Source organism: Jaculus jaculus, chromosome X, assembly GCF_020740685.1.
Source record: "Jaculus jaculus isolate mJacJac1 chromosome X, mJacJac1.mat.Y.cur, whole genome shotgun sequence".
NCBI lineage: Eukaryota > Metazoa > Chordata > Mammalia > Rodentia > Dipodidae > Jaculus > Jaculus jaculus.
In genome coordinates this window covers 15,149,665-15,174,185 of record NC_059125.1, presented here as the reverse complement: position 1 = coordinate 15,174,185, position 24,521 = coordinate 15,149,665, and the positions used below count along the sequence as shown (strand labels likewise).

Genomic DNA, 24,521 nt, shown 5'->3' with positions numbered 1-24,521 from the left:
TTATGAGTGTCTCTTGCCTTATTGCTGTAACTAATATTTCCTGTACTATATTAAATAAAAGTGGGGACAGTGGAAACCCTTGTCTTGTTCCTGCATTTAGTGGAAAAGCTTCAAGTTTTTCTCCATTTAGTATTATGTTGACTGTAAGTTTGTCATAAATAGATTTTATTATGTTGAGATATGTTCCTTCTATTTCCAGTTTCTATAGTGCTTTTACTATGAAGGGATGTTAGGTTTTTGTCAAATGCCTTTTCTGCATCTAATGAGTTGATCATGTGACTTTTGTCCTTCAGTCCATTTATATAGTGTATTACATTTATCTATTTACATATGTTGAGCCATCCCTGCATCTCTGGGATAAAGCCTATTTGGTTGGGATGAATAATCTTTGTGATATATTCTTGTATTCTGTTTGCTGCTATTTTGTTGAGAGTTTTTGTATCTATGTTCATGAGGGAGATTGGTCTGTAATTTTTCTTTTTTTGTTTTGTCTTTGTCTGGTTTTGGTATCATGGTGATGCTGGGTTCATAGAAGGGGTTTAGTAGAATTCCTTCATTTTCTATTTTATGGAAAAGTTTCAGAAGCAGTGCTGTTATTTCTTCCATGAAGGAATGTTAAAATTCACTTGTGAATCCATCTGTGCCTGGACTTTTTTCACTGGGAGATGTTTTATAACTGTTTGAATCTCTGTACTTGTTATAGGTATATTTATTTTTCATTTATTTATTTATTTTCATGTATATTTATTTACTTATTTGAGAGCAACAGATAGTGAGAGAAAGAGGCAGATAGATAGAGAGAGAGAATGGGTGCACCAGGGCTTCCAGCCACTGCAAACGAACTCCAGACACGTGCACCCCCTTGTGCATCTGGCTAACGTGGGTCCTGGGAAATCCAGCCTCGAACCAGGGTCCTTAGGCTTCATAGGCAAGCACTTAACCGCTAAGCCATCTCTCCAGCCCCATTATAGGTATATTTTAAATGGTTACTCTCACCTTGATTTAATTTTGGTAGGTCATATGAATCAAGGAAATCATCAATTTCTTTTAGATTTTCAAACTCAGCTGTGTATTTATTCTTAAAGAATGTCCTTATTATTTTCTGAAATTATTTGGTATCAGTTTTGACAGTGCCTTTTTCGTCTATGATTTTATTAATTTTTGTCTCTTCACTCTTTCTTCTTGTCAGATTTGGTAAGAGTTAATCTTCCTTGTTTATCCTTTCAAAGGACCAATTCTTTGTTTCATTGAGTCTTTGGATTGTTTTCTTCCTCTTCCTCCTCCTCTTCTTCTTCTTGTTTTGATTTCTATTTCATTAATTTCTGCCCTAATCTTTATTATTTCTTCCAATCTACTGATTTTTGGTTTGCTTTATTCTTCCTTTTCCAAGGCCTTATAGTGAAGCATTAAATTGTTTACTTGTGAACACCATAACTTCTTAATATAGGCACTTAAAGCTATAAATTTACTCTTTAGGGTTGACTTTATTGAGTCCCAAAGGTTTTGGTATGTTGTATTCTTATCATTATAGTGTGTGAATTTATTGATTTCCTTTTTGATTTCTTCAATGACTGATCCATCATTCAATACTATACTGCTTAGTCTCCATGAATTTCTGTATGCTCTGTAGTTTTTCTTATTGCTGAATTGTGGTTTAATCCCACCATTGTCAGATAGAATACAAAGAATTATTTCACTTTTCTTGTAATTTTTAAAGATTTTCTTTGTATAAGGTTCTGCTGAGAAAAAATGTATATTCTGCTGCATTTGGATGGAAAGTTCTGTAGATATCTGTTAGGTCCATTTGTTCTATGACATCATTTAAAACAGATGTCTTTCTGTTTAATTTTGCTGGGATGAGCTGTCAATTGATGAGAGTGTGTTGTAGAGTTGAAGTCTACCATTACAATTATGTTTAGTGTTAGCTGTGACCTTATGTCTAATAGTGTTTGATGAAATTGGGAGCCTCCATGTTAGATGCATACACATTTAGGATGGTAATGTCCTCCTGTTGGAATGCTCCTTTAGCTAGCATAGAGTGACTTTTATCTTTCCTCAACAATGTTTGTTTGAAGTCTATCCTGTCAGATATCAGGATGGCACCCTTGCTTGCTTCCTAGTCATGTTTGTTTGAAATACTGTTTTCCCTCCTTTCACGCTAAGACAGTGTCTATCTTTTATTCAGAGATGGGTTTCCTATAGGCAACAAACAGCAGGATCCTGTCTTTTAATCCAGTATGCAAGCCTGAGTATTTTGTTTGGGGCATTACGGCCATTATATTAAGAGTTATTATTGAAAAGTATGTATTTATTCTTGCCATTCTTCTTATTTTGTAGGGCTTCCTGTTTTACTTTTACTCTCTTGTTTTTACTGTTATTTGACCATAGCTTATTTTTTCCTATTTCCTGATGTGTATGCTTTCCTTTCTCATCAGCGTGAAGGATTCCTTCAAGTATTTTCTGTCGAGCTGGCTGAGTTGCCAATAAATTCCTTTAGCCTATTTTTGTTGTGGAATGGCCTTATTTCTCCTTCAATTTGGATAAATAGCTTTGTAGGAGAGATTAATCTTGGTTGCAGTTGTTATCTTTCAGAACTTGGAATACATCATTCCAAGCCTTTCTAGCTTTTAAAGTTTGTGTTGATTAATCTGATATTATCCTGATGGGGTTACCTTTATAGGTGACTTGCTATTTATTTCTCTCTAACTGCTTTCAATGCATTTTCTTTGGTTTGGGTGTTTAGTAGTTTAATTATAATGTGGCAAGATGTTCTTACCAAGTTTTGTCTGTTTGGTGTTCTAGAAGCTTCCTGTATCTGAATATACATCTTTTCCAATTTGGGGAAAATTTTCCTCTATGATTTTGTTGAAAATCCCTACTAAGCCTCTGGACTGAAATTCTTCTTCTTCTATTATACTCTGAATTCTTATGTTGATCTTTACATAGTATCCCAAATATCTTGAAATTCCCATTCATATCTTCCTATTAGCTAGTCTTTCTCTTTGTTGGACTGTATTATATCTGCCACCTGGTCTACTAGTTTAGATACTCTGTTCTCTTCTTCATCCATTCTACTAGTGAGACTTGCCACAGAGTTTTTTATTTGACTTTTTTTTTTCTGTGCTAGTATTTCCCCTGGGTTTTCATCAGTATTTCTATTCCCTTACTTATGTCTTTAATGCCCTCCTTATTTCATTAAGATGGTTTCTTGTGCTCTCTTGGAATTCCTTCAGAGTTTGTTTTCTTCTTTAATTCCTTTGTATTCTTCTTTGATATCTTTGACTATAGATAAAATCATTCTTTTCAAATATTTGTCAGGCATTTCATCTAAAACAATCTCATTGGGGGCCATTTCTGATGGATTTATAATTTTTGGTAGGATTGTGTTATCTTGATTCTTTATGTTTCTTGTATTATAATGTAGTGATTTTTGCATCCTGAGTTGATTTGATGCCTGAGTTTTCTATTTATCTGTGGTGCTTTTAGCATTGGAAATCCAACTTTATGTACCTTCTGAGTAAGAGTTTAAGGTGCCAAGGGTAGCACTTATATTTGAATCCATTAACAGAAGTAATCCTAGGTGTTGAGTTTGCCTGCTATTCAAATATTCTAGTGGGCTTGGTGGAGGAATTTACTGGCAAATTCTAAAGTTTAACTGAGCACTATATACATTCAATAAAACCAGCACAGAGTAGGCAAGTATGGGGATTGAAACAAACAGATAACCTTATAATTCAAAATTGCTATGGGTGTGTGTTACTCTATACCCTTAGTCCTGTCAGCTGGGAGGTTGAGATTTCTGTTCTGAAATGGGTTCCAGGTCAGCCTAGGTCTGAATCAGACCCTGCCCCCAATAATGATAAAAGAAAAAGCCAAAGGCCCTGTGAATCTGAAAGCATCAAAGGCAACAATAGTCAAACCCCAAATGTTACCCATAATCTGCCCTGGCATGGAAAGAGAGATTAGCACTTCCAGTGCAGGCCTATGTACCTACTTTTTTGTCAGTCAGCCTCCTTACCTTTTGGAGTGGCTTCCAATCTAACCAATGTTGAGTGCCCACCTCAATCCCTCCCTGTTGTGCTGTGAATCTGGTGTTCTGATCAGTGTGCTGGATGCCCTGCTGCTGTGACTGAATGCATTCTCTGGAGGTTTCTTGGTGTTGTCGGTTGGGGAATGGGAGAGTGCATTAAGCCTGGCGTTGCTCTGGAACTGTTCTGATAGTCTCACCTGTGTCCCTTTTATCAGCTCCTCACCTAATCTCTGCTGTGTCCCCTTCAGGTTTCTTGACTTTGTATAGAGGCCAATGAGGTTAGAACATCCCCTTGTTTGGTTGCTGCTGGGTCCGTGGGGGGAAGGGGGGAGTGTGTGTCTGGATCTGTGCTGATTGGGTCCAGGTTGCAAGTGCCTAGTTGGGATTCTGGCTGGTCTCTCCTGCTTTTTCACTGTGGCAGATAAAAAACCTATACACCTTCCCTTTTTAGAGAATAGTATATTTTGCTGTGGTTTTGCTTAAAGTCCTCCCTAGGCAGGATTTGTGTGACTCCTTATGCAGCCATCTTACCCGGAAGTCCCCTTATCTGTGATTTCTGTAGGCACCACATATAGTTACCAATACTGGGAACTATTACCTACATTCCTGATAGAAGATAATGTTAAATTTTTGTTGAAGGGGAATGAAAATAGTGAATCCAAATTAAGAAAGCCTTGGAGGGACAACTGTGGTTTATTTATGTTTTTTTTTTTTTTTTTTGCATTTGTAAAGAAAGCCACACTTCTGGACACCTACTAGTGTTTCCTAAATCACTGCTCTGATTTAATAATGATGCACTTTCTCTTTTTAAACTTTTTATTTATTTATTTATTTACAGAGAGAGGGAGAATTGGCTGCTAGGATCTCAGTCACTGATATCGAACTCCAGATGCTTGTGCCACCTACTGGGCAATGGGCATGTGCAACCATGTGCTTGCCTCACTTCTCCAGCCCTAATGATGCACTTTCAACATGTATTAATTATACACATAATGTACACAAATAAATACAAATATTACATGCTAATTAAAAAATTAAAAAATGAGCCTTCAACAACCTGAAGGGAATCCAGCAACTTGAGAACTGCCCCTTAGAACCATCTCTGTCGTCTAAAGCCCCAGGAGTAAAATGAGAGGCTCGTTCCAGAGAAGCCTCTGGCTCACATTGTCAGCTCCAAGGAGTTGAAACCAGCGCCTGGCCAGAGGAGGCGGGGCCAGATCGTGGGTCCTGGCGGTCATAGGCCAAGGCACGGAAAAGGCGGGGCCTTTTCTCCTTGATTGACGGAGTCTTTCTCTTTCAGCTTGCGGCCCGCCTCCCTGCTCCCGGAAGTTCCGCCTTCAGAAAAGGAAGTAACGGGCTGCGAGAACGCCGGTGGTGACCGTGGCCCGCGTTAGCGGTGACCCATTGAGGGAAAGGCGGCGGCGGCGGCGGCGGCGGCGGCGGCGGCGGCGGCGGCGGCGGCGGCAGGAAGCTGCCGCAAGGGTTCCCGTGGGCGCTCTGAGGCGGGCCCGGCCGTTTGAAAGCAAGCGAAGGAAGAATCAGGTACGGAAAGGCGGGTGCCGGCTACGGTTAGAGCCCGTGGGGGCTGAGGAGCCGGCTGGAGCTGGTAGGACTCGCTGTGACGAATCAGGCGGGTGAGCTGGGCCGCGCCGTGCCCTTTGCTGTCCCTTCCTTTCTTCCTTGAGTTCCTAGGAATGGTCCACACCTTGGCGTGACTCGCAACTCCCCTTCACGGCGTGGGGGCTGGAGGCGGGGAGACGTCCGGTCTACAGTGGCAACCACCCTCAGTCCTACACCTGTCTCTGTGACGTGCTTTCTCAGATGACCACCTCACCTGCTACCCCGTTTTTTTGTGGTCTTAGAAATGGATTCCCAGAGGATGGCCTAGATTAAACAGTATTTCCCCAAGGGAACTGTATGTTAAACTTGTCCCCCAAGTGAATGATTCTGTCTGGCACGTCCCCATGGGTTGAGAGAAAGGAAGAACGAGGGTATGCCAGATTAATAACAAGGGAATAGTGTGATTCTGAGCTTCAGCATTGATCTTGCTCCTTGCTCTGGCAGCTGCAAACTTAAAAGTTGGGAATCATCAGTGTGATTCCAACCATGGGTTCCTCGGCATCCACTCCTGCTGGTTCAGTTCAGACCTCAAATGCTTCTGACCACCAGCCAGCGTCACGGCCTTCAGGATGTCCCATGCATGAAAGGAAAAATCAAGGTAATTGAGCCTTTGACTAGAAAATTAAAACTAAGATATTTCTTTAACGGTTCTAAAGGAAGAGTTTGTATAGTTTGCTACTGTGGCTTTGTAAGCCTGGGAGTCCTAATTTTGCTACTTACTACAAAGTATGTGATCGTAGATTATTCTCTTAAGTTTACAACTGTCATCTGTAAGTGTAGTATATTTCACGGTGTTATCATTTATGCTTTGCCGAGATAATGCATAAAAACATAGTGATTGCTCCTGAAATCAACCCGATTCCCCAAAGTTTACCTTTCCCTCCATCAGTGGCTCTCAGCTATGGATGGGGAGAAGCAAACTCCATTCTGCCATGGGGCATTTGCCCGTAATTTGGGTATATTTTGGGTAGTCACAACTTGTGAGTAAAGGTACTTTTGGCATTATTCAGTGTTGACCAGACATGCTACTAAACATCCTACAATGCACAAGGTAGCCCCCCCACACACATAGAAATATTTGGCCCTAAATAGGAAGAAAGTTGAGAAACTGGTCTAGCAATCTCATAAACTTTACTCCCATAGCTGTTTCAGTATGAACATATGTGAACATAAGCCATCACCAAATGACCTTTAGGATCATTCTTTCAGTGCAAAGGTGGAAATGAAACAAAAAGTCTTTTAATTTTTAAATATTTTTTATTTATTTGCAAGGACTGGGAGATGGACACACCAGGACCTATTGCCACTGTGAACTAATTCCAGATACACCTGCCACTTCATGCATCTAACTTTACATGGGTACTGGAGAATTGAACCTAAGCCATCAGGCATTGCAAGCAAGTGCCTTTAACCACCGAGACATTTCTTCAGCCCTGTTTTACTTTTAATTGATGCATATCTTTTTTAGATAGTTCAGATTAAAGTTACCATCAGTCAATCAGTTGTGAGAGCAGAGTCAATATGACATGCCTGCTGCATGCTTGTGCACGTGGCACATTCATTCATTTGGTCAGCCAGTCTGCTTTTTCTACTCTTGACAGGTCATCACTCATTCTGTGCCAAGCACTGCAGATTTTGTTGTTTATTTTCAGCACTGACAAGAAATAGTGAACAAGGTAGATAAAAATGCTTGATAGAGTTTACATTATGCTTGATTTCCTCTGTGTGGTAAATTTTCTAGGAAACTAAGACTCAGAGTAGCTAACTGATCTACTCCAAGTTATTTAGCTAGTAAGTGGCAAAAGTGGTAAAAACATCATGACCTTGAACAAGGGTAGCTCCTGTGTCCTAAAGGAATATGTCCTTCTAGGTATTGAAGCATACCAGACAGAATTTGTGTGCTGCTGCTTTTGTTCCCAGGGAACTCAGGGAGTCCTAGTTTCTTGTTACTTCCTATTTAGTTATTCTAGAGATCTATGAGTCTGATTTATTTGTTCTAGTAAAAACTGTGGGTATTTGTAGGAGACCAAAGGAGCTACAGTGCAAATATACTATTGTGAAAGATAAAATATTCTTTTCCCTCCTGACACCTAGCTGGGATCAATGCTCTGATGCTTTGTGTGGTAGAAAAGGAAGCTATAGCAAGGCTACCTACACTTCTAAAATGGATAGCTGCACATGGCATCCTGGGAAATGAAAGCCTGGGAGGAGAGGCCCAAGGAAAGAAGTTAAAGGAAGCCTGACATGACACATGGCAGTCACTCTACTCCAGTTTCTGCTACTGCCTGAGACAAGGATTCCCTGACCGCAACAGTCAGCTTGGGCTTCAGCTCTCAAGATTGCTGCCTACTCTCCTGATGCTCAGACAGGTTTTTGAGTCCCCACACTTGCCTGGATCAGCACTTTGGGAGCTTGAGTGTTGACTACCACTCTTGAAGCTCAGCTCATTGGATCCAGACTTTCCCCCATAAGTGTTGGGGGCCATCAATGGGTTGTGGGACATTTTCTTTAAATTGCCTCTGCTGTCTATTGACATGGCCTAGCTCCTTAGACGAGCGGTAGTTTTTTTGTACTGTATTTTAGTCTTATAACAAAGCCAATGCAGAGTGGCATTCATGTTTTTCTCTAGTAGACTCTGTAGTCTCCTACTCATTTTCTGCTCCCATCCTCAGGTCCTGAAGGAGTGTGTCAGCAGTGGATGCCTTGACTGTGGCTGTTTTCATTGGGGCTGGGCTTGTCTGGAATTTATGACTGGAAGTCAAGAAGACCCAGTAAAATGTGGCCAGCCCTCACTTTAGTTTCCTCTCTAGCTCCCAGCTGCCATTCCAAGTAGAAACCTTGTAGGTCATTACTAACACCAGCATGTCATGAGCAACACATACTATTGAATTTACAGAGTTCTGGGTTTATTTTTGCTGGTGGCATGACAGAACCAGAGAATGGGTGCATGACTTTGTTTTAAAGGGAAAGTAAACATATAGAATCTTCTTGTCTTTAGTATTATAGAATGTTGGCTAGCTTAGTTCTTGCAGCTTTAAACAGAAAAAAAACTCAGTTTTTTTTTTTTTCTACTTGTGGTTAGAACTATAGCTCTTTAGGGTCCCTGCTGAAAGAACCTGAGATGATGACATGCCTCTGTAGGATGTTTTAATACTTGAATTATTTCAGGCTGTCCTGTGAGTGCAGATGCATCTGGTCCAGCCTGTGGAAGTGGAGCCCAGTCTGTGCCGGCCCACCAGGAACGGGCCTATGAGTATGTGGAGTGCCCCGTTTCTGGTGCTGCGGCAAAGAATAAGGAGAACCTTGATCCTTCAAATCTGGTAACCTTCCCTCACCCCTTCTTCTTGTGGCTTTTTATGCAGGAGTGCTAAGATAGTCTTCTGATCTTTGGAACCAGAGAAGTTTGGTCTTTCATCCACAGTGGAATTTTAGAAAGTGTTATGAAATACAGGTCTCAGAAAGTACCTGGGGAAGAGAATATAGTCCAAAGAACAGAAGAAACCATAAAAAATGAATATTTTCCTGTGGGAAAGAGTTATTAGATGATAGCAGGAGATTCCCCGAAGAGTCCAAATTGTAAGGTGTTTTGGTATGGGAAAGCCTTGTATGCATGTCCACGATTATGGTACTTGTTTAGGCATACGTAGGAGCTACACTGTACGTTAGTCACACTAGTCGCATGTGTGGCAGCTAGCAAATTATTACCATGGAGAAATGAGGCCCAAGTGGCTTCATTGTATTTTATGATAGGCAGACAATGTTTGGATTCACAGAGCTAGGCAGACTTGGGTCACTTTATAGAATTACAGGTTTATCAAGAATACTTAGAACATTTGAAGGAACTAGAAATATTTTGCATGACAAAGAAAGGATGTGGGAATATAGTAGTGTTGTCCACATTAAGACATGATTAGCTATGGTCCATGTGCTAAATCTGGCCCAACATCTTTTTGTTTTTTTAAATAAAGACTTATTGGCACTTGCTATGCTCAGTGCTTTACACACTCCATATCACTACATTCAAACTAAAGAGAAAGTTGTAGCATAACTGACTAGTATGGCAATGTATAGCTCACAACACCAAAACTATTTACTGTCTTCCCTTGAAAGAAAGTTTGGTTATGTTTGCTGGCCTATATGTTTGAAAGTGTGTTTGGAAGACAGTGACCGTGTCTTGGTGCAGTGTCAGAGGAACCATGGGTTCTGTTTTCTATAACTGTGTTCTGTAAAGGGTGATGTAGAGTGTATTGGTAGTAGTGGAACCAGCCTATATGTAGAATGGGCTTGAGGAGAAAGTAGTAAGTTGCCTGACCACGGGCAGATTTATGTATAGAGTGCCCAGAGTATACATGGAACTCTTCTAGGCTACAGTTTACAAAGATATGTAAGGCACAACTCCTGCTCTCATGTGATTCACACTGGAGAAAAGGAGATTAAAAAAATAGGCAGCTGCAGTGTTTTTACAGTTCAGTTGTTTATGGAAAGAAGGCCAGCATTGTTTTGTAAGGAGCTAATATCTCAGACGGTTCTGTTCACAAAGAGGGAATGAGGTAAGGTCAGACCTCGGTAATGTCCTGCCAAGCTATAAGGAAACTACCTTTCAGAATTGTACATGTCTATATTTTTCCCATTATTTATATCAAGAACTTTAGTAATAGCTTTTGTTTTTGTCATTTCTTTTTTTTTTTTTGTTGTTCATTTTTTATTTATTTATTTGAGAGCGACAGACACAGAGAGAAAGACAGGTAGAGGGAGAGAGAGAGAATGGGCGCGCCAGGGCTTCCAGCCTCTGCAAACGAACTCCAGATGCGTGCGCCCCCTTGTGCATCTGGCTAACGTGGGACCTGGGGAACCGAGCCTCGAACCGGGGTCCTTAGGCTTCACAGGCAAGCGCTTAACCACTAAGCCATCTCTCCAGCCCTTTTTTTTTTTTGTTTTTGTTTTTGTCATTTCTGTAGCATTTTAGATGAGTAATGTACATTGTCTCCTTTAACCCTCACAACTTTGTATAGTCAGTAATTTTAGTGACCTCACTGTAGAGCTGATAATACTGAATGAAAGTATACTCAATACTCAATTAGGAAGTGATAGGGCCAGCCGCCTCAGACTTGTGTATTTAAACATGTCATGATGACAGTGTAGCTATGCAATTCTTTGCTTATCTCACATGGCATACCTGCTGCCATTATTCTAACTAGGAACCATGTTGCGGCTGAGAATGTAGCTGGGCTTCTGCTATGAATTACTTCATCTAATTCAAAAAGAAGTTCTCAGCTTGGGTTGATTGTCCCCCATGGGGTGCAGTTGGCTGCATATGTAGACATTTTAAGTTTACCCAACTAGGAAGGATGGGTACAGCTGGGTAGAGGCTAAGGATAATGCAAACAGTCGCACGGTGCTTAAGAAGAATCCTATAAACTGAAGATTGGCCAGCCTCTGAAGGCAGCAGTACCAAGGATGAAAGACCCTGGCCTAGACTAGGTGTGAGCATAATGGTGGTGTTGCCCTGTTTGAGGGAAGGGACTTGTGCTGGTTTGAATCAGGTGTTCTCCATCAACTCATGTGTTCTGGATGTTTGCTCTCCAGCTGATGGCAGTTTGGGAGGTGGAGCCTTGCTGGAGGAGGTGTGTTTGAGGGAAGGCTTAGGGGTGTTGTAGCCAGCTCCCCCATGCTAGAGTTTGACTCACTCACCTGATGCTGTTTTTCCCCTGCAATAGCAAGGAGGTGATGTCAAGCCTTTGCTTATGCCATGCTTTCCTCTACTACAAAGATGAGTTTAAGCCAAAATAAAAACTTTCCTTCTATCAGCAGCTCTTGATTGGGTGCTTTGTCCCAATAATGAGAAAGTAACCACAGCAGGACTTTTCTTCCTCTGATTTGGCAGTGTTGAAATAAAAATCCTCCTCTGCACTGTGTGCAGAAAAAGGGTGTAAACAGCAGCAGGATCATAAAAGCAAACCATGTTCTAAAAGGAAGTAATTGTACAGATAGTCCACAGACTTTGCCTCACCAGAGCAAATAGTCATTTGTACAAACCTATCATAAAAAGGGTTTAGCAAGTGCTTGCAGATCATGGTATTAGGTTTACTTCTTTTACTTTGATGGCATTGCTTCTAACTGTATTCAGAGAACAAAGAGATCAAATATTTAACCACAGTATTTACTTGATATGTCTGACTTCTTAATGACGAGAAAGAACTACAGTATTCTGACTCTCAAGAGAGCCAGTATTAAGGTTTGAAGGTGGTATATCATACCTCAGAGTTTCATGAGTTTGAACAGTTGATCATCAGTTAGTGGCACTATTTTGGGATGTTGTGAGACCTTTTGGACATGGAACCTACCTGGAAAATATAGGGACAAGGCTAGAGGGTTCTATCTATAGCCCATCTAGCTCAGCTGTTTCTTCTTGATCTGTTGAGATGTGAGCAAGCTTTCTCATGCCCACACCTCCATGGACCCTCCCACTACCATTCCCTCTTAAACCACAAGCCATAATGATTCCTTCCACTCTTAGTTTGCCTTTTGTTGGTTATTTGGTAGCAGGAACAAGATATGTAATGCAGCCAGAAAAGCTGAGATTTTGAAATTTTAAGTTCACTTGTTTAATGGGAACTTTTGCTTTGCATATGAAGCACTGTTTTTCAAGAAGTGTTTAATTTTATTGCTTGTTAGTTCATATTATATTGCTAGCATTAAAAAAATACACTGATTTTTCCCATAGATGCCACCACCTAATCAGACTCCGTCCCCAGGTCAGCCATTTGCATTGTCTACTGTCAGAGAGGAGTCTTCCATTCCTAGAGCAGACTCTGAGAAGAAGTGGGTTTACCCTTCTGAACAGATGTTTTGGAATGCAATGCTGCGAAAAGGGTGAGTTGAGCTGGGGAGATAGCTCAGTGGTTAAAAACATTTGCTTGCAAGGCCTGTCAGGCCAGGTTCGATTCCCTAGTACCCATCTAAAGCCTCACTCACAAAATGTCACATGCATCTGGAGTTCACTTGCAGTGGAAGAGGCCCTGGTGTGCCCATATTTACTTTCTCTTTCTCAAATAAATAAATAAATAAATAAAAGACTGAGTGAATAGAACATTTAAATATAAATTTGCTCACAAAATTTGCAAGGCCAGTGGGCAAGGTCAAGCCTCTGCAGAGGCAGCAAAATAGGTGTACTTATGTGGGTGGCAGGGAGAGCAGAAACAGATTTAGTTAAGGAATTGCCTCCCATCATTATGGAAGCCATTAAGTCCCAAGATCTGCAGCCAATAAGTAGGATGTTCAGGAAAGCCACTGGTACAGTTCTAGAACCAGGATAGCTGACAATGTAAATTCCTGTCTGAAAGCTAGCAGGTTTGAAGTCCAGGAAGAGCCCATGTTTCACTGTGATTCCAAAACCACGGAAAGACTAATATTGGAGTCTGAGCAAGTATACCTGAGGAGTTCTCTTCTACTTATGCTGGGCCACCCCTTTTGTTAAACTTAATCCTGCAACCTACATGTGCAGAATAATGTAATGATTGAAATGTTAATCTCATTCACAGCACCTTTTCTGACATATCCAAAATGTTTGACCAAATGTCTAGTGTTTCTTTGACCCCATCAGGCTGCTGCATACAATTGGCCTTCATCAGTAGGAATAATTTTTGTTTTTAAAAGAAACATAGAATGCTTAGAAAAAGTTGGGAAACCATTTCTCCATGCTACTAACTGAAAAGGGTTATCTTCAAAAATAGGTGGTTCTGAACATAAGTGTGGCTTTTGGAGAGTTGGTGAAATTAGAATAATCTTTGATTCTAGTGCATGTAATGGCTCTGGATTTCTTGCCCTCCTTCACCATTATGAGTGGATCTTGAAAATGAATCTTAGATCCATTAACTTCAGAGTAAATGAGCATTTTTAGGTTGTTCATAAAGGATATTAGTTTAACATTATTTTACAAGTATACAGATTAACTTTTGGCATTTAGCAATAATACCGATTTTACCACATGTTCTTTGTTAGGTGGAAGTGGAAGGATGATGATATTAGTCAGAAAGATATGTACAATATCATTAGAATTCATAATCAGAACAATGAGCAGGCTTGGAAAGAGATTTTAAAGTGGGAAGCGCTTCATGCTCGGTAAGTATGTCTAAGACCTGACAAGTCCTATCAGCATCTCTTTTTATTTTTTTTTACCAGTTTTGCTACAATGTTAATATTTTATTTTTAAATAATTTGCTATGATTTTTGTAGCAGGTACCTCTCAGTGGCCATTGTTATTGAATAACATGTTTTGTTTTGTTTTTAAATAGCAATATATCTGTTTCATTAGGCTTGTGGGCCTTCGGTGCAGAGTGCAGAAAAGACCATCAGAAATGGCTCGCCTTTGCTCACTGCTGTCTTAGGGTCCCCAAGTAGTGGTCAGGAATGTCTGTAGTCATGGGCTAGAATCCTCTGCAGATACGGCCATTTACTTACCTGGCAAATGGTGTTGGCCATTGGCCAAAATACTTGTTCATGACTTCTAAATGTGGTTGTGTTGGCTGCCTCGCACTGCAGTGGTTGGGTTACAGAAGCTGGAATACTAAGAAGCAGCTGAATCCCCTGGCTTAGCTGGACAGCATCCCAAACTTGACCTGGTTCAAGTGGAGGAGGTGGTGATCTGGGCCACACAGTGGGAGAAACATAGCAGTTCATGTTGGAAAGGAGACTCAACTGTGGGAAAGACCTTTTTTATTTTTCCCAGCAGTACTTGGAATTGCTGTTAAGACTAACCTTAAAGAGCTGTCTTAAAATGACCCCCTTTTCTCAGAGAGAATAGTTAAGTCCAGTATAGTCATGTGGGTGATCAGAGACATAGGACCTTAATCAAGTGCATAGAGGCTCTTAGCATCACCTGGAAGGCTTGATACCTACCCTGTGTGCCAGGCACACTCACAGAGTGTTTGATGAAGTTCAGGGTGGGGTACAGGCTTGGTGTTCTGGTATGATGTGATGGGGCTGGTTTGAGAATTCCACCTCCAGAAGTGAAGGGGCATGGAGTGTCTATGCAAAGAACCATGTCGTAGCATAATCTGATTTACATTTCAAATTTCTTTCCATAGTGGAATTAATTAGCTTCTTGGAGAAAGAGCACTGGTTAATTTATTTCTAAGGTGCTCTTTTTGTTTTCCATATTTGCATTGAGGCATTCATTAGTAAAATTTTCTGGTTGACACTGTCTGAGCTTCAGGCCCATAATGAGTGCATCATTCCTGTCAGTAACACCTGACAAGTAGGAGCTACCTCCCAGCTGGCTGATGGGGTGTGGCAAGTGTCTGAAGTGACCTAGGTTGAAAATGTGCTCTAAACCACCTGCTCATTACATAGTATGATTGCAAGGCAGGAAGAGAGCAAAGAATCTCAGTTTGTCACTTTCAACACCCTATCCAGTCATTTGGCAAATCTCTGCCCTTTAAATGCCCCAGTAAAGTTTCCAGAAGAAAGTTAGCATGTGGATTGAGTTCACTTCTTTGTCTATGGTCCTCTTGAGAAAAGATGCTAAGGAGAAGTTAACTGCTCATGTAGTCCTCAAGTAGGGCTCTGCTGCACTCTGGATTCTTTTCTCCCTCTCTGTAGAAATGAAGCCTGCCTTATCTAGGAGAACATCCTGTGGTGTTAAAGCCCCTCCTCTATTAGGGATGCACCTTTGTGTCTGTCAAATAGTAGACTGTTCTATTCACAAGGGCAGGGTCTTTTGTCTCCTCTGTACACCAGTACCAGGAGAGGGCTGACTACTGAGGGGGCCTCAGCCAGTGTCTGGGTAGAGTAGGTGGATTTTCAGTTGTGATGTTGACAATATGTAGCTTTTGTTTACTAGAGGAGCAAGTCCAACACTACTTCAAACTAGTTCCTGGGGATTCAGCCATCATTTTGTTTTCCTCCTAAAAGCTGTTAATTTGCTTTGAGATGAAACAAGAATATATTCTCACAAAATCCATGGGGGATTGGTTCCAGAACCTCTAAGAATACCAAAATATAGGGCTAGAGAGATGGATCAGCCAGCAGTAAAAAGGCACTTGCTTGCAAAGCCTGATGGCCCAGGTTCAATTCCAGGGCATACATAAAGCCAGATGAGCAAAGTGGCATATGCATCTACAGAATTTAAAGACTGGTGAAAAGGGAAGGAGTGAATACATGCTCGGTACACATGCAGTTTTTTTTTCACAATATTTTCTGTAGGGGATTGTTTGAATCTATGTGAACGTGGAGCTCATAGACTGCCTGTATGTGTGTATAACAATAGTTTCTGTATGCAGAAGAAAAAAGCTAGATACATAATACTTAACAGGCTTTTTTCAAAATTTGGTTGTTCATTTATTTGAGTAGGTATGCCTATGTGCTTGCATAGGAATACCACAGCTCCTGACTCCTGCAGAAGTACCGGTCTGGAGAGAAAAGGGAGAGTGGAAAATACCCAATTCAGAAGAGGATTCAACTAATAGGGCCATTTTTTTTTCCGTGGTACAGGGTGTTGAATCTAGTACCTTGCATGTGCTAGGTATCTGCTCTACCACTGATCTGTATCCCTAGCCCTGGCTAATTTCATTGAATTATATCAGAAGTTGTTATATAAATGAGTTTTATGTGAAATACTTATAGAAAAGTTATGTGTTACTGAAAAAAATCATCAACTTGTAAAAGAGAAGGTGATGTTTTTCTTGCTTCTGTTTTTTATTTTTAATTTTTTTTTAAGTGAGTGTCCTTGTGGTCCCTCATTGGTCCGATTTGGAGGGAAAGCAAAAGAGTATTCACCAAGGGCAAGGATTCGTTCCTGGATGGGGTAAGTGTTGTGTTGGGTATAGAGATGTTATTTCTTTTTTTTTTTTTTTTTGGTTTTCTAAGGTAGGGTCTCACTCTAGGTCAGGCTGACCTGGAATTCACTATGTATTCATGTATTCTCAGGGTGGCCTCGAACTCTCGGTGATCCTCCTACCTCTGCCTCCCGAGTGCTGGGATTAAAGGCGTGTGCCACCACACCCAGCTAGAGGTGTGATTTCTATTCCTCAGATCAGGGTTGACATTGTCATACCACCAAAGCTAGAGTCTAAGATCAGCAGATACATCTTCTGCAACTCAATGTCCAGCACTAGATTTTTTTTTTTCCTCTTGAGTGTGTTCCTAGATGGGCAGTTTATTATTAGGGTATGGTGGCAAGCTTCCTATTTTATTCTTTTTTTAAAAAAAATTATTTATTTATTTATTTGAGAGTGGCAGAGAGAGAGAGAGGGAGAGAGAGAGAATGGGCATGCCAGGGCTTCCAGCCACTGCAATCGAACTCCAGACGCATGCGCCCCCTTGTGCATCTGGCTAACGTGGGTCCTGGGGAATCGAGCCTCAAACTGGGGTTCTTAGGCTTCACAGGCAAGCACTTAACCCCTAAGCCATCTCTCCAGCCCCCTATTTTATTCTTAAAGGATTGAATTGAGCTTTTTTTCTGGATCCTTGAATCTTTCTCTTACTGCTCCTATGATCTTTGGATCCCTTAACTTAAACTTCCTCCCCTTGTCATGTAGTCAGCCCAGTTCTATAGCATACAATGATTTTCTGCAGCCTCACCGCAACCTTTTTCATCCAGGTCTCTTCCATGGGTCTTGTTTCTTTGTGGACAGATGATCTGATGTAGATTCATCACAGTTCCTTTTCATTGGAGACTCATCATTTGAATCTTATTTTTCTCCTTAGGAGTCTCCCACTTATGGTAGGTGTGTGCTACTTCTGTTCAGACTATCAGGACAGCATTTTAATGCTTATTACTGTGCTTTCTTACAGGTATGAGTTGCCATTTGACAGGCACGACTGGATCATCAACCGCTGTGGCACAGAAGTTAGGTATGTGATTGATTACTATGATGGCGGCGAGGTCAACAAAGACTACCAGTTCACCATCCTGGATGTGCGCCCTGCCTTCGATTCATTCTCAGCAGTATGGGACAGAATGAAGGTTGCTTGGTGGCGCTGGACTTCTTAACCACTGTTTTGTTTGTGAGGAAAAAATACTATTTTTTTTTCTGGCTAAAAAACATTAAACTGTTTTCCCCAAACTAAATTGCACTCATGGTGTCACAGTGGGTACTTCAAGTGCATAATCACACTTGATCCTTCATTTAGCAGATGTCATGCTCCATTAACTTTGCAGTCACATTTTCCTTGCAGTTTATAGCAGATCATTTTGTTTTATCCCCACGGGGCACAAGTAAGAAACAATCCCTCAGTTTGCCCTTTAAGCCTGCAGTATTGCCTATTGTTTCATTTAGAATAGTCTGAACAACATCTGAGAAAGAACTTTTAAAAAGTGATTAAAGTTGCTTTTGTGCTTACTGTTTTCTCAGGAGTATTTAAAATTGAAAATCTGATGCCTTGATCTGGTTAAATATTTTGACAAACGCTATCCATTATAAATAAGAAGCACTTACTCTTACTGGAAAGTGACTAATATTTCGAAAGTCCCAACAGTCTACTAGTGGTCCTGAACACAATGCATAGGTACATTCAGAAATGTACTCCACAAGATCAAAATGCCCTACCTCCAAATTCTCATTTATATGTATTTTTCAAACTTGATCTTTATAGACTTTGAGTTTCAACTCACCATAAGGATGTTATACATATGTTTTGGTGCATAAAATTTTCAAAATGTTGTTTTTAATTGCTGTTCTAATATGTAACTGATCCAGAAAAGGTCCCATTGTCCCTACTGTTTGAAAATTTGTTTCAACTTTTGATTCCCATCCTATTTTATCCCTCACCAGAAGCTCCTTTCCCCCAACTTAATCCCAACCTTGAAAGCCCGACTCAAGTCAGTGGCAGTGGTGGTCTCTTTCTGTAGCAGGATTATATTTGAGTGTTAAAATTCACAAAAGCATTTTTCTCCCATGCAGAATTTTGCATTGATTTACTGTATCATTTTTTTCTTTTGTTTTAAGTAAGGTTTACTTTTATTGTTAAAATCGTTTCCTAAAATGGTTATTTTAATTATAGCAGCATGTTCCAAATAGCTTGTTTATTTTTTTAGGTGTTGATAATATTAAATCCTTAATTTATCCTGAATACTGTAGTGTTAAAATAATGGATGGAGTTGGCAATGTTTAAGTTTCTAAATTGGTGTGTATTTCTTTGTTTTGTCAGTTTTATGTAAAGTTTAAAAAAAATCCAGCAACTTTATTTAAGCTCTACATGTCAAAATATTTGTATTTTTTTTTTTTTTTTTTTTTTTTTTTTTTTTTTTTTTTTTTTTTTTTTAAATTTTATTTATTTATTTGAGAGCGACAGACACAGAGAGAAAGACAGGTAGAGGGAGAGAGAGAGAATGGGCGCGCCAGGGCTTCCAGCCTCTGCAAACGAACTCCAGACGCGTGCGCCCCCTTGTGCATCTGGCTAACGTGGGACCTGGGGAGCCGAGCCTCGAACCGGGGTCCTTAGGCTTCACAGACAAGCGCTTAACCGCTACGCCATCTCTCCAGCCCTATTTGTATTTTTAAAATAAAGCTGAGAGTTAACAGGTTTTGAAAATCTCTTCAGATTAACATAGTTACTAATTGTTTTTTTCAAACACACAGTCTTTACCAAAGTAATGTTGGAGGCAACCATTTTCTCATGTTAATCATATACTTTTAAGTGGTAGAGAGAAAAAATAATTAGCACCATTTTTTTCTGGTTATAAGTATTACTGGGTATAGGATAAAGTATTTTGAGAAACAAAACATTTTCACTGGAAACTAGACAGTTAAGCCCATGTGCGAAGTTTAACTACTATGGCATTTTGAAGGATAGATGATCTTGAAAGTCAAGTATCAGATGAACTTAATGACAAAGTCAGCAATTTTATACACCCTTTCACCACTTCCAGAAGAGACTAGCCTGCTGGATACTGAGAACTGCTTTGTGTTTAGATTACACTGAAGTCTGTCTGCTGATCAGAACTTCTCTAGTAGTTTCTGTATATTTCCTGAAGCTCATTTTGGATCTCCTTTGGCATTTTCAGTTGAGTCTTTTGTCTATGGAAATAGCACTGTTTGGAATCAGGAAATGTAAATGTATGTCAGGCTAAGTATTAACACATAAGGAGGGTTCGTTCCAGGAGGAATTTGATACTAACATTTTGTATTCCCAGGAATTCACTAGCTGACATTTTTCTTAAAGCTTATGTCTCCTGTGTGCATCATACTGAGAACACAAAATGACAAAACGTGTTCCCCCACCTGCAAAAAACCAAGCTTTTGGAACACAGTCTGTAAATGAAATGATGATATTGGTAGAATTCCAATTTAAGGAACTTTTCATAGTTATAATGGGGAGGTTAGGGTTTCCATAACTATTTTTTAAATTTATTTATTTATTTAGGAGAGAGAGAATGGGCATGCCAGGACCTCTAGCCACTGTAAATGAACTCCAAACACATGTGTCACCTTGTGCATCTGGCTTTATATGGGTACTGGGAGATTGAACCTGGGTCCTTAGGCTTTACAAGCAAGTATCTTAACTTCTGAGCCATTCTTCCAGCCCTACATAATTATTTTTAATGTATATTTGTGATTTCTTTAGGTCTCTGTGTGTCTATACTGTAATTATTGCTCCCTAGAGCAATGAAGCAGTCTATATTTCCTATCTCACCCTTGTAGTGACTGTCAGAATTGTGTGAACAGTCATTTATATTGTCACAGTCTGGAGACCATGTGTGTAGTGATTAAGAAGGCATATGGGGGCTGGAGAGATGGCTTAGCGGTTAAGCGCTTGCCTGTGAAGCCTAAGGACCCCGGTTCGAGGCTCATTTCCCCATGACCCACGTTAGCCAGACACACAAGGGGGCACACGCATCTGGAGTTCGTTTGCAATGGCTGGAAGGCCTGGTGCACCCATTCCCTTTCTATCTGTCTCTTTCTCTCCCTCTCTCTCTGTCACTTTCAAATAAATAAATAAAAAATGAACAATTTTTTTTTTAAAAAAGAAGGCATATGGTAAAGTCAGGTGGCTATTTAGAACGTGATTGTCTTTCTTTGCTGTGTGATCTTAATGTTTTGGTTCCTTCTTTTTCATGGCTCTAACATAAGAATAATGAACAGGTCTAATAGAGTTTTGGAAGCTCTGTGAGGTGATACCTGAGTGCACTTAGAGTAGAGTAGGCAGGAAGGAAAAGCATCACCACATGATCAGCAGCAAGTAAGGGGTAGTTCTGGGGCAAAGCCAAAAGTAAAAGTGCTAAGACACTCCACAGTCTACTGTCCTCTGACTATATTCCTCCAGGAAGAATCTGGAAAGATAACAGGAGAGTCCTCCCAATTAGGGTCACTTTTAAGTATTACCAGATAGGTATATGAGTAGTTGATCTAAGCAAATCCATGTTACTTAACAATCACTACATGCGGGAGGGAATGGCTCAGTGGGTAAATGCTTGCCATGCAGGCATGAAGACCTGATTTCAGATCTCTAAGATCCATGTAAAACAGCTTGGTGTGGGTCACACACACCTGTAATCCCAGCACTGGGGAGGCAGAGACAGAATTACTAGGGATGGCTAGATAGCTAGTCTAACCAAATCACAGAGCTCCAGGTTCAATGAGAGATCTTGTTTCAAAATAAGGTGGGCAGGGCTGGAGAGATGGCATAGTGGTACTTAGGGCACTTAGGTACATAGGGGCACTTGCTTGCAAAGCCTAACAACCCGAGTTAGATTCTCCAATACTGTTTACAGCAGGTAGTGAAGCCACTATTAAGATGCATTGTCTCTGGTAACACCTCACCCATATTCATGCAAGTAACCCTAATTAAACTCAGTGGGGCACCAAAAAATAATACATTAAGTAGGAAGGGAAGGAAGGAGTTTTTCAGGAATGGGAGGGGGATAAGGTAAAGGAGAGAATATGATCAAAATACATTACATCTGGAGCCAGGTGTGGTGGTGCACGCCTTTAATCCCAGCACTTGGGAGGCAGAGGTGGGAGGATTGCTGTGAGTTCAAGGCTACACTGAGACTCCATAGTGAATTCCAGGTCAGCCTGGACTAGAGCGGAACCCTACCTTGAAGAAAGAAAGGAGGAAAGAAAGAAAGAAAAAGAAAGATACTCGTCAGGGTGAACCTTCGCATAAGCACCATAATGTCTCTTTAAGGGGAAAGGAAGGCGGGCCCCAAACTCCCTCCAAACAGGTAAACTGAGGCTCAGGGAGTGACACCTAAACACCTAAAACCAAAAAAAAACCCTCAAAAAATATTATTGATAAAGTCCCATGGCACATCTGCCCTCATGTTCTTAAAGTGATCCGAGGTTAAAAAGACATCGGAAACTTGACTCTCTCTGTTTCTTTCCCAGGAAGAAACCTGTTTCTAATTCCCTTCCTAATTTCATTTACCCTATAAGGAAATGCAGTCATTTTTGTGTGGAAACAAGAAACAGCTTTGCTCCCACCCCTTGTGGGGACATTTGAGGATCTGTCCTCTGTTTCCTTTATTGGCCCAATGTTTATACCACCCAGGGCTCGCTGCCCAACTGCATAGAAACTAACATAAATGGTTTTTGCAAAGACAGAGAGCTGTAATGGAGGCTGATTGGCAAAGAAGGATTCTCAATTTTTTCTGCCTCCACAACTGACTGTTAGAGATTTGAAGAGGCCCAGGAAGAAGCAATGAAAGGCTAATTGGTTGTGAGTGGGTGGTACTCACAGGTGATTCTGGTCTGTCCTGCAATTGTTCACGATGCTTTCATTTCTAACCTAAACCCTCAAGGTCCCTGATTTGAGTCCTGAGTTTTATCTCAATGAAGACTGATTCTGCGAGTTATTCAGGGTCAGTTTAGGTCAGGTCCTGCTTTTTCTGCCTGTGTCCGGGAAAACAGCTGGAACAGATTTTAGGAGTGGGGAAGTTGCTGTCTTGTGGCTTGGATTCAACATTACGTTTTGATCTTGGAACTAGGCAAGTGTTTTAATCTGTTCAGGCTGCTATAACCAAGCCCTGGACTGGGGACTTTAAACCATAGACATTGACTTCTCCCAGTTCTGGAGATTAACAGTCCAAGATCATGACAGGGCAGCTTCAGTGGCTAGTAAGGGCTCTGTGTTTCATGACTGATACTTCTCACTATAAAAGGAGCAAAGTTGCTGTGGGGTCTATCCCCATGAACTAACCATCCCCCAAAAGTCCCCACCTGCTAATACTATAACATTAGAGGTTATGAATTTTGAAAAAGTATGAACACATCAAGACAACTGACTCCAAAAGAGAACAAAAATCTGAAAGCAGCATCAGGAACCTGGGTTCCTACTCTTTCCTTGTGAGATAGTCTCAGGTCAAGACCCTTTTGGCTTCTTGGTCCCCAAGTGGTTTATCTGTATGAGAAAAAGCTTCCTTTCCTGAAATTTTGTCCTTATCCAGGAAAAGATGTGACTAGGTTTGGCTGGCTGTATAATATGCAGGGTCCAGTGAACACTGACAGTGAGGGATGGGGCTTGTTGAAAACAAACATTTCAAGATGTCATTTTCAGAATGTCAAGTTTCCCTCAGGTATTTCTTCCACTCCCAGAAATTTTCCTGTTGTGTTTCACTTCAGAAGGCAGCATTGTGTGCTGTCTCCGGCTTTCTCTAGATAGATGGGTGGACTCCGCTATTCATTTGTTCAACAACCTGTTGTTCATCTACTGTTGGGGCATCTAATAATACTGTTCACAAGGAGTGGCTGTTTTCTTGGTTGACACATCTTTAAGGCAGATCTAGACTTGTCTTGCATCTTTCAAATTCAGGAACCTAGGACTTGGCATGATGGCTGATAGACACCTGGTAAGTGTTGATTGGCTGCACTGTTACGTGATCATGAACCAATCAGTTGATGTACTGAAGTTATCACATGGGCAATATAGTTTGAAACATAAGCAAATCTGAAGACAATGATAAATTAGAATTAAGTGTAAGCTGTTCCAGTTAATTAGTAAATATGTAAATGGTATACTTATGAATTATAACTCAATTGATTATTTCCTGTAGTTTTGCTCTTTGTTTTTTTTAATAAATAAAACCTTTGGACACTTATTAATTGGAGCTTCTGTATTTATTCCATGAAAAACAGATCAAGGGCCTGGCGTCCAGAAGTACTCCCTTGAAGGTACACATCAGCTCAGAGGCAGGAGCCCATTCCTTAGGAATGTTCTATTCTAGCTCTGTATTTAAGACAGAGACTCTAGACTCTAATAAATAATGATGGACTTTTGCTTGTTGGCTTATTAATACTCAAGTAATAGGTTTCTCAGTTGAATCCTGGATGAGCCAAAATAAGCCTTTCCTCCCTTAAGCTGTACTGTCAAGTATTTTGTCACAGTGAATAGAAAGGTGAGGCTTCAGCTATGAAACAGGAAGAGACTCCCCAGACAAGGAGGTGGGTGAGCAGTAGCAGGTTGACTATGGCTCACCACCGGTATCTGTAGAGGCACACTTTTGCTCCTTCAGGACGTCTGAGGCACCATGGCACATTCAGTGAGAATTTCAAGGAGATCATTAGGAGCTCAGCAGGATATCAAAGCCAGAGATTAGGGTTGTCACATTTAGCAAGTAGGTATCAGCTCAACTTCAAAGTAAGATGAAGATATCTCTTTTTAATATTTTATTTTATTTATTTATTTGAGAGAGAGATATAGAATTAGGCAGGTAGAGAGATAGAATGGGTGTGCTGAGCCACCACAAATGAACTCCAGATGTATGCACCCCCTTGAGCATCTGGCTTACATGGGTCCTGGGGAATCAAACCTGGGTTCGTTGGCTTTGCAGGCAAGCATCTTAACCACTAAGCCATCTCTCTAACCCTGAAGAATCTCTTTAATATAAGTATGCCCCATGTAATACTTCAGAGAATGAATCATTTTTTGAGTT

General features: G+C 40.6%; 1 protein-coding gene across 1 annotated transcript; it reads left to right on the top strand.

Moving 5' to 3' along the window:
• Positions 1-5,486: 5,486 nt before the first annotated feature.
• On the top strand, positions 5,487-18,721 carry LOC101614029 (holocytochrome c-type synthase). Its single transcript, XM_004663698.2, has 7 exons — positions 5,487-5,572; positions 6,095-6,248; positions 8,819-8,970; positions 12,375-12,523; positions 13,652-13,771; positions 16,368-16,454; positions 17,444-18,721. Exons 2-7 carry the CDS (start codon positions 6,137-6,139, stop codon positions 17,640-17,642), a joined length of 819 nt encoding a protein of 272 aa, XP_004663755.1. The 5' UTR covers positions 5,487-5,572; positions 6,095-6,136; the 3' UTR covers positions 17,643-18,721.
• Positions 18,722-24,521: the final 5,800 nt, after the last annotated feature.